Source organism: Mauremys mutica, chromosome 24, assembly GCF_020497125.1.
Source record: "Mauremys mutica isolate MM-2020 ecotype Southern chromosome 24, ASM2049712v1, whole genome shotgun sequence".
NCBI lineage: Eukaryota > Metazoa > Chordata > Testudines > Geoemydidae > Mauremys > Mauremys mutica.
Window position 1 is genome coordinate 10,505,100 of NC_059095.1, and position 17,319 is coordinate 10,522,418.

A 17,319-nucleotide genomic window follows, 5' to 3' on the forward strand; every position below is an offset into this window, starting at 1 on the left:
GGAAAGGAAGTATCCTTGAGACAATCTCTTTGTTAATATGTGATCTATTCAACAAGAGACTGAGGGCATGGCTACAATAGAGAGTTTACAGCGGCGCAGCTGCACCAATGCAGCTGCACCACTGTAAGTTCTTGAACATAGCTGCTCTAATCGACAGGAGAGAGCTCTTCCATCGGCTTAACTTCCCCATGAGCGGCAGAAGCTGTCAGCCGGAAAAGCTCTCTCACCGACATAGCACTATCCACACTAGTGCTTAAGTCAGTGTAACTTATGTCGCTCAGAAGGGTGGATTTATCATCCGAGTGACGTAACTTATTCCGATGTAAACTGTAGTGTAAACAGAGCCTGAGGCCTTATCTACATGAGAAAGCTGCACTTGTATAACTCAATGTGTACATTTATACCAGTGTAGGCCTAGTCTACACATTATTTTTGTATTAACTACTTTGGTTAGGGGTGCAATTTTCTGCCAAAGTAGTTATAATCAGTACAACCCCTAGTGTGAACACAATTACATCAGTATAACGTGGCTTATACTGGTATATCTTGTTCTCCTTCCCATACAGTAGTGGTTTGCAACCTGTGGTCCACGGAGCCCTGGGGGTCCACAGACTATGTCTAAGATTCAAAACAGGTCCACACCTCTATTCAAAATATTTTAGAGATCCGCAAGTGTAAAAAGGTTGAAACCCACTACCATATGGGATTAAAATTACACCAGTAAAATTGTGTCCATAATAAGAAGGGTGGGACTAGTGTAGCTAAAGTGGTACAACTTGTGTGTTTAGACACACCTATAGTTTGGATATAGACACATTTATTCCGGTATAAAAATGACTTTTTGGTTTAAGTCAAGTTAGTTGGGAAAACGGTTAAATTAAACTGAAGTAAACCAATCTGTGTCCACACAGGCTGTTGCCAAAAAGTTCTCATTAACAGAGCTTGTATCTCTATGTAGGACCTAAGCAAAGACAATGTTCTGCATGTTACTCCTGACACAAATGAACACTTAGTCCCAAAACCATACTAATGGCTTGAACATAAATAAGTCAGTCATGTTAATTTCAAGTTCCATTAGGAACAGGAATGGGGAAAGGAGTAATCAAAACGAATAAAATTAGAGGATAAGGACATTTTCTTTCAAAATTCTGAAATAATAGACACACCAAGGGCATTAGTCAAAAGAACTTGGTGTGTTTAACGTTAAAGAGTTTGAGAACTGTGCAATGGGTTAACAGAATTTGCCTACCAAATGCATTCCAATGAATTCAGCATCTTTTGGTGACAAAGAGTTCCCAAGAGAATAAACCCTTTCTGATCTGCAGTGAAAAGCAAACATTAAACATTTCCAGGGAAGTGGGATGGACTTCAAGAGCCACAGGGGCCCTTCGGATTTGAACATACCACTATCTAGAAGAATGTTAATAGCAATTTTTATTTTTTTACATGTTTTTAAAGAGACAAACTGCATTTCATTTATTTTGAACCCAACTATAAATTGTATAACATGTTGTTTTCAATGGGAGAGAGCTGTTTACCGCTTAAGTTTTATTTATGTACATACACATCCATACACCATTACCTATTTATTCTGTTGCTGATTTGGTACAGTCTGATTTAAATTTTAGGAATTTTTTTTCATTTAATCCAAGATGGAAATACCATAACTATCTGAGGCTAACTCCTGCTTATTACAGTGGCGGACACATCAGAAATGCCAGAATACAAACCTATACTCCTCAAGGTCCTAGAGAAAAAAGATGTTTGTGAGGGTGTTGAGACCCAAAGAAAAAAAAGTTTAACTCATCTGCACCTACAATGAGTTTCAACTTGTTGGTTACACCCACCATAGACTTCATACTGCATGCAGCACTTGTAATGAGACTGTCAAAAGCTTTCAAAGACTAGATTAATTTTAAAGTCTGGTAAATACTGTCATCATAACTTTGTAATATCTGAAGATATTCCTGATTTAAAGGCAAAAATTCAGTCAGAGGCTAAGCACTTCCAACCTGTTTACTCTATCTAATGAAGATTCACCAAAGACAGTAAAATCCTGGCTCCACAGAAATCATTGGCAAAACTCCCATTGGCTTCACTGGTAACAGAATTTTACCTTATACTATCAAAATCTTGCCTGAACATTTTTCACACCAAAGGGCTTTACAAATTGATATCTAAACTAGAAGGAACACCTCCCATAACACTGAAATTCACCACATCTGGACTAGCAGGAAGCAGCTATTTGACAGTCCATACTACAAGAACTCTACACAACAGCTAAGGGCAGTTTTTAAACTTTGTATCTAAAAAGGGATACATGACAGTGCTAAAAAGGTTGGACTGCCTCTTCACTATAGAGCTCCCAATGTTGCTATCAATAGAGCTACACGTGATTAACAGAAGTTTTCTGAATGTTTCCTTTTAGTGTAGGCAGATTCTAACAATATATTTGGGATATTAAATGAAAGAAGCTGCTTCAGAACTTTCCAAGGCTTTTCTCTTTACACTACTGATTATTTCGGCAATCAACACATAACTGTCTTCATTAGTACCCCAGATCCCTAGTCTGACACCAAAACATCCTTTGTTCATAGCTTCCTCAAAAAGTCACTCATTCACTTATGAAACTGGAAAAGGAAAAAAGATGGCAGAGCAGAAACCATCTTTGTGATTGATAGTTCTGATCATATCTACAAAAATTCATCATTTAAATTTTCTGTTGTAAAACATAACTTGCCGTCGTCCTGTGTCCTAAAAATAGCAACTACTCCTTAATTCTCTAATGTCTGCATTTCTATACTATATATGATAATGGAATTAAACACATTACTGGCTAGATTAATAAAACGTGGTTAAATACTCATTAAATTGCTTCATATACTACATTTATTTACGTCTATTGCACCGAATGAACAATTATTCATTGGAAGACCAATATCTACAGAATACAAAAGTTACATGGCAAGTCTTTGGCTATTCCTCGATGCAAGGATGAGGTCTGCCATTGGTGGGTTTTTAAGTGGCTGAGGAGCCCAATTCGTGGAACGTGGCAAGTATAACCAAAAAATGTCCAATTTTGGTTTTTGGCTTTAGCTCAGTTGTTTGGGCACCGGCCTGCTAAACCCAGGGTTGTGAGTTCAATCCTTGACGGGGCCATTTAGGGAACTGGGGCAAAAATCTGTCTGGGGATTGGGCCTGCTCTGAGCAGGGGGTTGGACTAGATTACCTCCTGAGGTCCCTTCCAACCCTGATATTCTATGATTCTACTCATCTGCAAGTTAAGAACTGCAAAGTTCATTGGATTCCTGGTGTGACCTCTTCTTTCCCCCTCTCTCTTGCAGCAACTTTTGTTAGGAAAAAGAAAGTAAAGTCAACTGCAAAACAGTATCTTAATATACCACATACAAACTATCAGCTACATAATCAAAAAAATGTCATTAATACAATGGACGTTTGTTATTTACTATACTATTGATCATGTGTATTCATTATTGCATGGGGAGGTTTTAACTGGGTACTCAAAAGGTTAAGTCTAAGAGCTGCAACAAAGAAACAAAAAAGGAAGAATGGGGAAGGTGAGCATGAAAGAAAAAAGAAAGTGTGAAAGTAGAGGTATGGCTGTTCAGGGAGAAAGGTGATTACCTATCCCATAAATCTTGCAAACCAAGGGATAAGATATCTTTCACAAGGTCCCAGGGGAAGCACAATTCATCTGGGTGACTGATACCTGAAAGGACAATCTTCTCCATAAGTGGATTGCCATGGAGGAGAAGGGTGGGAGCTGCATATGGTGAGATGGATTTTCCTCAACACTTTGAGAACTTGTACTTGCATAAACTGTTCTATATTGTGTCCAAATGAAACTGCAGGGAGAATTTTAAGAAAATAAAATGTAATTGTTACACTTGGAACTTTGGCCAGGGCAGTTGGGGTTAACACCCATCTCTTCTACGGAAAAAAAAAAATCTTTGACAACCTTCATTTCATGTAAACGCCTCTCAGATATCTCAAATATAAGGACGCAGTAACAGACTTGTAGAAGAAATGGCCTTAAGGTACTTTCACACAATAGCCTGATTAATTTTAATGGTGTTCTTGTTTTGAGGTGGGAGACGGATTTAGAGAAAGGTATTTGCTTACTGAGCTTTTGCTAGGATGCAAATACAGATATTGTGTTGTCAGTTTCAGCTGCAAATTAAACCATTTAGAAATCTGAGTAAATTATCACCCACAGTAAATTATATTTGACAAGAGCCTTTGCAGAGAAGATAAATTGCTACTCTATTGCACCCCAAGGGGTGTGAAAAGTTATAGGGTGGCAATATTTTCTCCTTCTGAACTACAGCAGAAAACCTCATTGTGAGTACCTGCCTTGTTTCATTTTGCATTTTGAAGAGAATGGCGGGAAATTGTCAAATTACATTATAGAGACAGTGTGGGCAAGGTAGTACCGCTTACTGGAGCAACTTCTGTTGGTGAAAGAAATAAGCTTTCAAGCTACACAGTGTTCTTCTTTGGGTCTGGGATAGGTACTGAGGGTTCGTCTACACTTAAAATGCTGCAGTAGCACAGATGCACCCTGCAGCTATGCAGCTGTACCACTACCCCAACAGGAGGGGTTCTCCTGTCAGCATAGCTAATCCACATCCTTGAAAGGCAGCAGCTAGGTTAATGGGAGAGTTCTCCCATCAACCTAGCACTGTCTGCACCAGGGGTTAGGTCAGTTTAACTGTGCCACTCAGGGGGGTGGATTTTTCAAACCCCTGAGCAATGAAGTTGTACCAACCTAATCTCCTAATGCAGACCAGGCCTCAGAACACCACAGCTAAATACAAGATGGAACAGATTGTTTAATGTAAGGAGATAACACATATTCGAAGGAATCATTCAAGGTGAAATGGCACTTTAACACCCTTGCAGTCATAAAACAAAACAAAGAGGGGAGGTGGAGGGTCAGTGGATTACAGATTGTTGTAATAAGCCATAAATCCAGTATCTTTATTAACACCATGATTTTTAGTGTCTAACAAAGTTATTACTTTAAGCTCCCAGGCTCATCTTTTAAAGATGTTCTGAAGGTTTCCTTTGAGGACAAGGATTGAGGTCAGATATGGAGTGATTGTTTTGTGAAGTGTGTTCACCCACCAGTGATGTGATGGTGTTTTCGTCTTTCATCACTTTTCTGTGCGAGTTCATTCGAGAGCATGATGATTGTCTGGTTTCACCCACAGTGTTGTTATTGGGGCATTTAGTGCACTGGATGAGGTATACCAAATGTTGTGATAGGCATGTGTAGGACCCATGGACCTTGAAAGGTGTGTTGCAGGGGGTATTGATCATTGTGGCAGTGGAGATGTGTCTGCAGGTTGTTCAGGCAGATTCTGGTGCTGCTATGAGTTGGTGTGTGTGTCTTGGTCTGTGGGGAACTTGCTTTTGGTGATGAGCTTGCTGAAGCTGGGGGCGTTATCTGAAGGCCAGAAGAAGGGGTTCAGGAAAGATTTCTTTCCCAGGCCTGAAGAAGAGCTCTGTGTAGCTCAAAAGTTTGTCTCTTTCACCAACTAAAGTTGGTCCCAAAAAAGATACTGTCTCACTCACATTGTGTCTCTAGTATCCTGGGACCAACATAGCTACAACAACAATGCAAACAAATTATGTTAGTTAATGGTGTTACAATGCTCATTTTGCCATTTGCTTCTGGTTTTTTTTTTTGGTTAGAAAGTATTTCTCTCAATATACTTTATTATCCATACAACCTTGAGAAATCATCAAATCAGTAATTACCCGTATTTAGCCTACTCAACACTAACGTTCAAAGGGCATACAGGGTTTGAATGGTCAGAGAAGGGGAAGACATTAAAGCTTCTACAGGCTTTTCTACACTAGTGACATTTTTTTAAAAGTTCCCCACCGCCACAAGTATCAGTTCAGCTCCTACATTTCCCAGCTCTGTGAGTCACCATCACACACACAGCTTCTGATGATTAAGAAGTCTGTATCATGATTTTTTATTTTTTTTTGGAGAGCCATTGCCATCACCACTCCCACTGGGAAAACTTTAGGCGACAGCACACCATTGGAGTCCACTCTTATATTAAAAGAAGCTTCTTTCCTTAACAGTCAGGGAAGATACAGTTTTGATGCAAACAATTACATTCCAGACAGGGCTGCTTCCCACAATCAGAGTGGGCACAAGATCTTAAACATGGTTTGTTATTCATCTCTGTAGTTAACCTTTAATAAATTTAAAAAAGATGACACACTGCTGCGTGGTGATTTTAATCATTAGTGCCTGCCCCTGAGCTTTCAGAACAAACATATTCCTAGGGACAGAATGATATCATGTGTGTCACAGCCTAGATTTCTTAGCTAGTGGGCAAAAAAAGATGCTGTGCACCCACCCACCTGTACAAATAAAGTCAATACTATATCAAGCTTATATTTCATTACTTCTTAGTAGTAGACACATATGCCAAAATATGCCTCTCTCAAACAGCTGCAAAAATGATACTATGACATTTTGCTGGCCAATGGAATATTTTTGCCATCAGAGCTCAGCAGAAAGAGAGCAGTGAGAATAAAAACATCACGCACAAACAATAGAACAGTGAATTCTTCAGCCCAGATTTATCATCACAGCTGCTAGTTTGAAGGTTTAAAATTCAGACTGCACAGTCATACAAGCTACTCCCTGTTCTGAAGGGGATACTTCATCCTGAGAGGAGGCTGCATAATGGCACCCAGCAAACAAATGAGGTCTAGGAATAGTGCCCCAGTATAAACTCCATCTTATACTCAGAGATAAGAGGGATTGATCTTTTCATCAGATTTTTGCAAATATAACTTGCTTGTGAGAAGACCCCAAACTTTGTGTCTTTTGTATCTATCTTGAGGCAGCAGACAACCAGGATTTTTTTTCAAAACCTGTGTATCTATGTTTTGAACTATGAATAGGAGTGACATCTTCTACGTATTAATCTATATACCTGAAATCTTACGTTTGAGCAAATGATTCTAAAGTGAAGTGAGAGGCCAGCAGAGTGAAAGTAAGGAAAACCTTATCTAAGTTTATTAAACTTCTCATTTGTCATTAAAATAAAGCTTTAATACAATAAATGAAGCAGAGTACAAGACCTAATATTCTAGACACTTGAGAATTTAATGCAAGCCCACTTTTGGGCAGGATTTTGGGAGTCAAGGAGTTACGCTGTGATACAGAAAAGTAAACCCACCTCAGCTCTGATTAAGGAGGACACTCATAAAAACCAGAGGTCAACATCAGAAAATATTTTCTGAGTCATGGGGGGGGGAAGATTACTCACCAGGCACTATTCAACTTACTCATCACAGTGCGTTACGGACAGAACTGCTCACCATGTATTCATTAGGAAACCATGGCCTTTCCTTTGAGGAAAGCAGAAGGCGGGGAAAGAGAGTCATACTTTCAGTTTTGTATGTAAGCCAGTGGGAGGCTATATCTATAACACCACTGCTCTCTCCTCCCACGGTCTTAATTAGTCTTGTAGGGAAATACACGTTTCACATCACCCGCCCAGGTTTCTTTTAACATCTTGACAGGCATCAGGTTGTCAGCTGAGCTATTATGCAAATTCAGCAGTCTGAGGAGATCCCAGTTTTCCTATTGTACACAAAATAAGCAACTGTCCTTTACAACAAATAATGCAATTATACCATAATTAAATTGCTAACATCCATTCACCATTAATATGAACATTTTTAATCTAAGACTTTTTCACGGTACATAAACATTCTGCTAAGTGAGATAAAGTCTGGATGTAGTAAATGAAAAGTTGCAAATGTTTCTAATACAACGTTAAGTCACACAACTGTGCTATCAAACAGCAGCTCCACAACACCTACGCAACTTTTGATACTGCAAATATGATTCTCCAGCATTCACGTGGCTCTCAGAAATAAATTAGTGGGGAGTGCTGTTTTTTTTTTCTCCCCATCCCCAACAAATTCTGTGCCAACATTATGAGAGAGAGATGTATAAACCTTGAGAAACTGCAAATAAGGATGCTTCTAAACAAAAAAAAAAATCGTTAAAAAATTATTTTTGAAGTCACCCCACCTTGCCTCCTAGATACTACTAAGAAGCAAGTGGAGTCAGTGGTGAAACTAAGAAACGTTCTGCTGACGTCAAACAGAGTTGAGCTCTGAAACCACAACGGTACATACACCCTGCTGCCAACTAGAGTCTGAGCCAACGAGGGAAATAAAGTCTACCGTTCAGTACAGTACAATGCTAGTAGGCCAGACACTGCAGTGTTCAAAGAGGATTTCTTTTTAAACATTACAGTTCTTTGATTCAATGGCTGAAGTTCCAGCAAGAACACAAAATATTGTGGAGTGTGATCTCTTCAACAGAGCTGCGGTACAAAATATTCATTAGCTCCAGATGAACCATTCACTTCTGTATCACTATGGGAAAAAAAATATGCAACCCAGAGAGGCCACTTTAATGACAGGATGTTCGGGTTCTACTGCATTTCTTACATCTTATAGATAGCATATGCAGATAGACACCCAACCCACTACATTTTTATGAACTGTAAAAAAGAGTATGCATATTCAGACATCTTAGAATAGATGCAACCTAGAAACACTTGGCCTAAGTTTCCCCTGATAATTTCTTTATCCCTACCTCACAAGCTGTAACAACATTAAATTCAGGTTTCCTTTTTTAAGCAAGGAGATTCAAACAAATATCACCAATCCTTCCTGATTAAGCCTTAACTTATTCAAGAAAATATTTATTGCTACATATTAACTTGTCTCTGGAAACTGATTATATGTGGTAACAAGCATGAAATGGTCACTATTAAACTTTCAGTTTCTGTCAATTCAAGTACAGCGCGCGCACGCACACACAAATGACAGAGCTGCCGAAACAGGAAAGGCTGCATTAACTAGTGTGTGCTGGAGGGCTCAGACTCTGGGAGTAGGATGATCAAAAATAGCAAGTCCTCGTATATGCAGGATGTTTTGGAAACCACAGTCACATCCAACAGCACCAAAAGTCAGAAAGCAAGTATGCAGTGGTCTCCCCTGCCATAAGCAAGATAGTATATAATTGCAGTTGCATCAGCATTACCAAGATACTTTGGACATGCTAGGACTTAGTCTAACACCAAAACATTACAAAGAAAGCCAACAGCACCCAAACCAGTTTTTGGAAGACTATTGCCTGACTTTCTCTTTGCAAACCAATTCACACACAGTATTTTTACATGGCAGGGGATAAATATTTGATGCTGAGGCTAGACTGGTTTTGCAATGACATCTAACCATATATAAGTAGACCAACAGTTTAAGTTTCTCCTTGGTGAGGCTTTTACTAATTTGAACATGAATACTCATTTAAGGGATCCCATATCTAGCACTTTAATTCAACACAGACAGAAAAAGGCAGTCAAATTTGTGGATTATTTAAAAAAAAACTACACACATGGGAAATCAGTCATATTTGAGAGAAGGTGTGGATTATAATGTGTAGTCATCAGAAAAATTTACTTGGAATTCTCTTTAGACAAAATAAAAAGGTAATGTACATTAATACTTATTTAAATAAGTATTCAAAAAAGTCAAGGAAAGCTGCAATTATGCAACCACACACAAATTCCAAAACCCTCCCTATTGGGAATTAAGATCACTCTCCCCCTTCCCCCACACCCTTAACCTCCTTCCCCAACCGGTCAGAGCAGTTGAGACACCCCCGCCATCACCACCAGTTCACATTTGCAAAATTACAAATCCTTTTTCATCCTAGTCTGAACATTTTATTAACCTGTCAGAGGAACATGGGGACTTTTCAAGAAAAACTTTTCATTAGCTGTCCCCTCCCAACACTTCCCTGTTTATCTGTGAAGTCCAACCAATTTTAGAGGTCAAATCCACTTTTTCTAAAAGAAACACCTCCCTGAGTTGAGCAGACTAAAAGAACCCACCCTTTGCTATATTTCATCCTATAGTTATTTATTTACACTACAGTAATTCAAATGCTACAAATTGCTACAGCTCCCCCCTGCCCCAAAAGAAAAACTATGAATGTGACAGAAAATATCCAATCCAAATCTAGGCTGAATGGAGAAATGGGATTGAGGAGAGCAGAGCAAAGTGGGTTAGAAGCAGGGTGCCAGAGGGCTTAAAGAAAATAATGATATAATAATGCCAAACAGCATCAGGAGTGTTTATTTATAGAAAGGAATTGTTTGTTTGGGTTGGGGGTCCAGAGGAAATGGGATTATCTGAGGGCACAGGGGGAATCCATAGACTAGAAAGGTGGTTGGGTTGGAAGCAGGGGAGGTGTTGGTTTCTTGGGGATAGGGGTGTCTGGATGGCAACTGACAGACAGCAAGGGAGTAACTGGGGATGAAGGCTAGGAAAGAGGAGTTGAATAAACAGGAATTTCTTCCATTGAGAGGATGAGCATTCAGAACATGGACCAGGATGACTGGGGAACAGTAACAGACTGAGGATTCAGGGGGCAGGCAAAGACACTCAAGCGGATTAGGGGCAGGATTGTTTCGGGGCAGAAAATACAAGACATGAAGGAATAAAAAAAAAAGAGGGATTCTGTGGAAGGAGTGGGAACTACTTAGGCCTGGCGAGACCAGAGGCTGCCTGGAGTAGAGAGATGTTTTGGGCAGGGAATATTTAGGTGGGGACAAGGAGGACAAGGGTTCTCTTTGGGAGACAGATGAGCAGAGCTACCAGGGACAAGGAGCCCCTGAGGGGGAAGGGACAGTCTATGGATGACAACCCATGAAAGTGAAACTGGGGAAGGTGACTGGCGCAAGGCAGAGTCTGAAGGGTGTCAGGGCCGGGGGGGGACTTGTGGCAAGGGTGTCCTGGACAGGGGGTTCCTAGTGGGGAAATCCCAGAGCAGGGGGTAGCGGGGATGCCCAGGCTGGGGGTCCGGGGAAGATGGTGCCCGAACAAGGGCAGTCTGACCAGAGGCGGGGGGGGGGGGGCGCTCTGGGACAGGGCAGTGCCCAAAACAGGGGGGCCTGACAGGCAGCAGGGAGGTACCCGAGGAAGCGGGAGCCCGACGGGGACTGGCCAAGGCCGGGGGAGCAGGGGGGTCTGACGGGCAGCGGGAGGGTCCGGGGGTCTGACGGGCAGCGGGGGGCACCGCAGGCAGGGGGGGCTGACGGGGAGCAGGAACAGGGGGTCTCCGGGGCGGGGGGGGGTCTGACAGGGAGCGGGAGGGTCCGGGGGTCTGACGGGGGCACCGCAGGCAGGGGGGGCTGACGGGGAGCAGGAACAGGGGGTCTCCGGGGCGGGGGGGGGTCTGACAGGGAGCGGGAGGGTCCGGGGGTCTGACGGGGGCACCGCAGGCAGGGGGGGCTGACGGGGAGCAGGAACAGGGGGTCTCCAGGGCGGGGGGGGTCTGACAGGGAGCGGGAGGGTCCGGGGGTCTGACGGGGGCACCGCAGGCAGGGGGGGCTGACGGGGAGCAGGAACAGGGGGGCACCGGGCCGGGGGGGGGGGGGCTGACAGGGAGCGGGAGGGTCCGGGGGTCTGACGGGGGCACCGCAGGCAGGGGGGGCTGACGGGGAGCAGGAACAGGGGGGTCTCCGGGGCGGGGGGGGGGTCTGACAGGGGGCGGGAGGATCCGGGGGTCTGACGGGGGCACCGCAGGCAGGGGGGGGCTGACGGGGAGCAGGAACAGGGGGTCTCCGGGCCGGGGGAGGGGGGGCTGACAGGGAGCGGGAGAGGGGGGGTGCCCCGTGAGGGTGTCCGGGCCAGGGCCCCTTCCCGGGCCGGGCCGATACTCACATAGACGGGCAGCGGCCAGGGGTAAACGGCCGGCTCGGCTCCCACGGGCGACTTCAGCCTGAGCTCCAGCCTCTCGCCCATGTCGGCAGCGGGAGGAGGCGGCGGCGGCCCCGCACCATGCTAGAGAAACCGCTCGGAGGGTGCGGGCCGCGGGGGGGGGGGCCACTACTGGGGGTGGGAGGCGCCCGCTCCCCTTCGCCTCCCTCTATTGTAGTTAGCGGCTGGCCGGGCTCTCCAGCGCCGCCGCCATCTTGGGCCGGCGTGAAGCGAGCACAATGAGCCGCCGGGGCCGGGCCCGACCAACGCGCCAGACGCGGGGGGGCGGGGGGGAGCGAGCGAGCCCCCCCCCCAGTTCCTGTCCTCAGCTGCCCTCCCTGCTGACAGCCCCCACCCCCGGCGGCGTGTTGCTGCTTGGCGGGCGGGGGCTTTTCAGTGCGTTTTTATTTTGATTTTTTTTAACCCTGGGAGGTTTGGGGGGGGGGGTAAATGTTGGGGTGGAGGGTGATTTCTGCCCCTTTTTTACTCTATATCAGCAAAGTGGGGGGGGCTCGCCCCCCCAGCACCCCTCCCTTTTCTCTCCCATTGGGGAATGTGGGGAGGGGGCGGTTAGTGAATTGATTCTGTTGCCCTTGTAGCTGTAGGACGGTTACCGGGGCGGGGGGGGGGAGATTTGCTTTAGTCATAGGCTTGTTCTCGGGGGACCTTGCTCTTTATTTCTCCTCCGCTTTGCAAGTTTCTCTGGGTGCAAAAGGACAGCCCCCCCCTTTCCCCAGAGAGCAGGAAGGGGGGGGCAAGGCTGCCTCCCCCAGACTATGTTGCACGCCTCGCTCACTGCCCCCGGCCTGCAGGAGTGGGGGGGGCTGCTCCCCGTGCCCCTCGGGGGGACGCGGGGCAGGGACCCCGCCGGGAGCAGCCCCAGCGGGGCGGGTGACGGACGCGGCTTGCAGCGCGGGGCGAAGCAGCTCGGCTCCAGCCCCGTTCACGGGCTTACCCGGGAGCTCAGTGCTGGAAGGTACCAAAGTGCAAAGGACCGGGGGGGGCGGTGGGGGGGGGACAACCAAAACGTGCAGTACATGCGGATTGCGGGGGCTGGGACTGTACAGGGCACAGAAGGTTGTGTCAGCAGTTCCCGTAGAAACGCTCCCCTCCCGCTGCTGCTGGGGCCGCGGGCCGCCGGAAGGAGCCTGGCGGCTCCCCCCTCCGCCGCCCCAGCTCGCAGGCAGAGCCCAGCAGGGTGGGTCTTTGCAGTGCGACTTCAGGACAGAACCAAGCCCTGGCCCCCCTTTCCGCTTAGGGGAGCGCCCTATGCCATACAAGAGGCACCACTTTCCTTTTTCCTGCTTGCATAGCCCCCCCGTCAACACCTCCATTTAAAATCTAAGACCTAAGCAAGCAGTTTAAGTACCTGGTTCTGGGAATTCTTAGGCACCCGTCCCGCAAAGGCTTTCCACGCTGCAAGTAGCCCTGGTGACTTCCACGGGGCTATTACTAAGAATAGGCGACCTCCAGAAGGCTGAGGTGTTTAATGCCAATTTGGCATCAGTCTTCCCTAAAATGGTAAATTGTGACCAGATACTTAATACAATTATTAACAACAACAAGGGGGAAAAGAACATAAGCCAAAAATAGGGAAAGAACGGGTAAAAGGCATTTTAGGCTACGTCTATTACATGCTTACAGCAGCAGAGCTGTACGGGGAGTGCCGCTGTACGAGAGCTTGCGTGGCCACGTTATGCCGATAGGAGAGAGCTCTCCCGTCAACATAATAAAACCAGGTCAGTGAGCAGCGGTAACTACGTCCACGGGAGAGCATCTCCCACGGACATAGTGCCGTGCACATGAGTGCTTATGCTGGCAAAACTTATGTCACTGAAGGAGGTGTTTTGTCACATGCCTGAACGACAAAAGTTTTGCCCACATAAGTGGTAGTGTAGACATGGCCGGAGATAACTTAGTCTTTGTCTACACTGGCAACTGAATGACAAAACCCTTATAGTTCAAGGGTGTTTAAAAAAAAAAACACCATCCCAAAAGACGCACGTTTTCTCAACAAAATGCGCTGGTGTGGACACCTGAGTGCTCCTGCGGACAAAGCTACCACCAGGCTCATTGGGGGTGGACGTTTTTTGTCAGTGGGAGAGCTCTCTCCTGTGGACAAACAGCGGCTACATTGCGCGCCTTTTAGCTGCGTAGTGTAGACAAAAGACAAAAGCTGTGTAGTGTAGACAAAGCCTAAGATGTATTCAAGTCTGCAGAGCCTACTGAAATTAATCCTAAGGTACTTAAAGACCTATCTGAAGCAATCTCAGAAGGAACCCTTATCTTTAAGAACTCATAGAGGATGGGTGAGGTCACAGGCAACTGGCCAAAAAGCAAACATAGTGCCTGTCTTTAATAACGGCAACAAAAAAGACCCTGGAAATTATAAACATCTCAGCCTAGATACGTTCATGGAGGATAGGTCCATCAATGGCTATTAGTCAGAGTGAGCAGGGATGGTGTCCCTAGCCTCTGTTTGCCAGAAGCTGGGAATGGGCGACAGGATGGATCACTTGATGATCACCTGTTCTGTTCATTCCCTCTGGGGCACCTGGTATTGGCCACTGTCGGAAGACAGGAGACTGGGGGTATGGCTACACTGGCGATTTGCAGCGCTGGAAAGCCTCCACCAGCGCTGCAATTAGTAAGTGGCCACACCTGCAGGGCACTTCCAGCGCTGCAACTCCCTGGCTGCAGCGCTGGCCGTACACCTCACTCAGCATGGGGAATAAGGATTCCAGCGCTGGTGCTGCAGCGCTGGTCATCAAGTGTGGCCACACACCAGCGCTGTGATTGGCCTCCAGGGAATAAGGTGTATCCCAGAATGCTTTTATAAATTACTCTCTTTGTTTTGTTATGCAGCCTTTCTTTGTTTTGTTGTGAACGAGCTCCGACGGAGCTCCGTTCTGTACCTGGCTGTAAACAATCAAATGAGAGGCAGGCAGGGAGGGAGAGTGAATGAAACAGAACGGAGCCGTTTGAACTGCTTATCTAAAAAAACAAACACTGATCACAGCAAACAGGAGCTATCTATACCTGGCTGTGAACGATCAAATGAGAGGCAGGCAGGAAGAGTGAATGAAACAGAACGGAGCCGATCGCTCCGTTGAACTGCTTATCTAAAAAAACAAACACTGATCACAGCAAACAGGCAGGCTGTTTGCAATTAGAGTTAAGACTAAGGGCTCATGAACATTTTGTGATTTTTCCAATCCAGGAAGCTAACACTCAGTGTTGGCTCCAAAAATCCACTCTCTCTATCTTCCCCGCTCCCTGTCACAGTACACCACCCTCCACCCCCCTCTTTTGAAAAGCACGTTGGTGCACTTGAATGCTGGGATAGCTGCCCATAATGCAGCACTCCCAACAGCGCTGCAAATGCTCCAAATGTGGCCACACACCAGCGCTGGTAGCTGTGAGTGTGGCCACACACCAGCGCTGCTCCTACACAGCTGGATGACCAGCGCTGCAAACTACCAGCGCTGCAAACCGTAAGTGTAGCCATACCCTGGGCTAGATGGACCTTTGGTCTGACCCAGTAGGGCTGTTCTTCTGTTACCTGGAAAGACACTAGAACAAATTATTAAACAGTTTGTAAGCACCTAGAAGATAATAAGGTTATAAGAACATGAAAACAGCCCTACTGGGTCAGACCAAAGGTCTATCCAGCCCAGTATCCTGTCTATGACAGTGACCAATGTCAGGTGCCCCAGAGGGAGTGAACCTAACAGGTAATCATCAAGTGATCTCTCTCCTGCCATCCATCTCCACCCTCTGACAAACAGAGACTAGGGACACCATTCCTTACCCATCCTGGCTAATAGCCATTAATGGACTTAACCTCCATGAATTTATCTAGTTCTCTTTTAAACCCTGTTATAGTCCTAACCTTCACAAGCTCCTCAAGCAAGGAGTTCCACAGGTTGTGCGCTGTGTGAAGAAGGACTAGCCAACATGGATTTGTCAGGAACAAATCATGCCAAACCAAATAGCAGATGGGAGGGAAGCTGTAGATGTGATGTATCTTAATTTTAGTAAGGATTTTGACACAGTCCCACATGACATTCTAATAAGCAAACTAGGGAAATGTGGTTTGGATTAAATTACTACTATAAGGTGGTTGAAAGACTGTACTCAGATTATTTATCAATGGTTTGCTGTTAAAATAGGAGGGCATATTTAGTGGGGTCCTGCATGGGTCTGGAACTATTCAATATTTTCATTAACAACCATAGTGGAAAGTATACTTATAAAATCTGTGGATGACCTCAACGTGGGAGGGGTTGCTAGCACGTTAGAGGACAGGATTAGAATTCAAAACGAACTTGACAAATTGGAGAGTTGATCTTAAATCAACAAGATGAAATTCAATAAAGACAAGTGTGAAGTACTACCTTTAGGAATGAAAAATCAAATGCACAGTATAGACGGGTCAGACTCACTCCTGCAGCGCCTCCTGCTGGTGACTCCGGGAATTAGCTCTGTCCAGTGCTGGAGCACCCTCTGCAGGCTGGTGATCCACCTGTCCTCAGGCCCCCGTGTCCCTCCCTGGACCCAGTGCCCTTTTACATGGGGGTGCTGCCCCCCTGGCAGTAACCCCTTTCTCTCAGGATTTCCCCTCTAAGGGAATCCCCACCACCCTCTATCCCCACCTTGCCTCAGTGTATGGCTACTGCCAGTCATTGTCTAGCCCCACGCCCTGGGGCAGACTGCAGTATCAGCCTATTCATCACTGGCAAGGCTGGGTTTGGACCTGCTGCCTTGGCCTACCCCTGGGCTGCCCTCTGCAACCCCCAGTACCTGTTGGCCCTCTGCTAGGCCGCAGCCTGGGGCTTTCCAGGCGGGAGCTCCCCAGCTCCTCAGCCTTTCCCCAGCCCTGCTTCACTCAGGTATCCAGTCTCTAGCTCCCTGCAGCTAGGCCCTTCTCTCTCTGAAGGCAGAGAGAGACTGTTTTGGGCTTCTGGCTTCCCTTGTTTTATAGGGGCCAGCTGTCGCCAGCCGCTCTCAAGCCCTGCCAGGCCACTTTTAAACCCCTCACAGCAGGAGCAGGGGTCCACCCTGCTACACACAACTACAAAATGAGGAATAAGTTGCTAGGTGGTAGTACTGCTGAAAAGGATCTGGAGGTTATAGTGGATCACAAATTGAATGAGAGTCAACAATGTGATACAGCTGCTAAAAAGGCTAATATTCTGGGGTATATTAATAGGAGTGTTGTATGTAAGACACGGGAGGTAATGGTCCTGTTCTACTTGGCACCACTGAAGCCTCAGCTGGAGTACTGTGTTCAGTTCTGAGTGCCACAATTTAAGGAAAATATGGCTAAATTGGAGAGAGTCCAGAGGAGAGCAACAAACAGGTTTAGAAAATCTGACCTCTCAGGAAAAGCTTGTTTAGTCTTGATAAAAGACAGGGGCAGGACGGACCTGATAGTCTTCAAATATGCTAAGGGCTGTTATAAAGAGAACAGTGATC

The 17,319-nt window shown here is 45.9% G+C and overlaps 1 protein-coding gene across 6 annotated transcripts in view; it reads right to left on the reverse strand.

Annotated features, from left to right (window-relative positions):
• Nucleotides 1-17,319, reverse strand: part of DOT1L (DOT1 like histone lysine methyltransferase) — a 129,009-nt gene that overhangs the window by 92,134 nt on the left and 19,556 nt on the right. For 2 of the 6 annotated variants that reach the window (XM_044998673.1, XM_044998672.1), the window contains exon 1: nucleotides 11,806-12,033. The exons of 1 other annotated variant lie outside the window; for it this stretch is intronic. In XM_044998673.1, the coding sequence (XP_044854608.1) occupies nucleotides 11,806-11,886 (81 nt within the window). In that variant the 5' untranslated portion in view covers nucleotides 11,887-12,033. Of the gene's footprint in view, nucleotides 1-11,805; nucleotides 12,036-17,319 lie in introns of those variants that run through there. 3 more of the 6 variants (XM_044998676.1, XM_044998674.1, XM_044998679.1) reach the window with 3 other exon arrangements.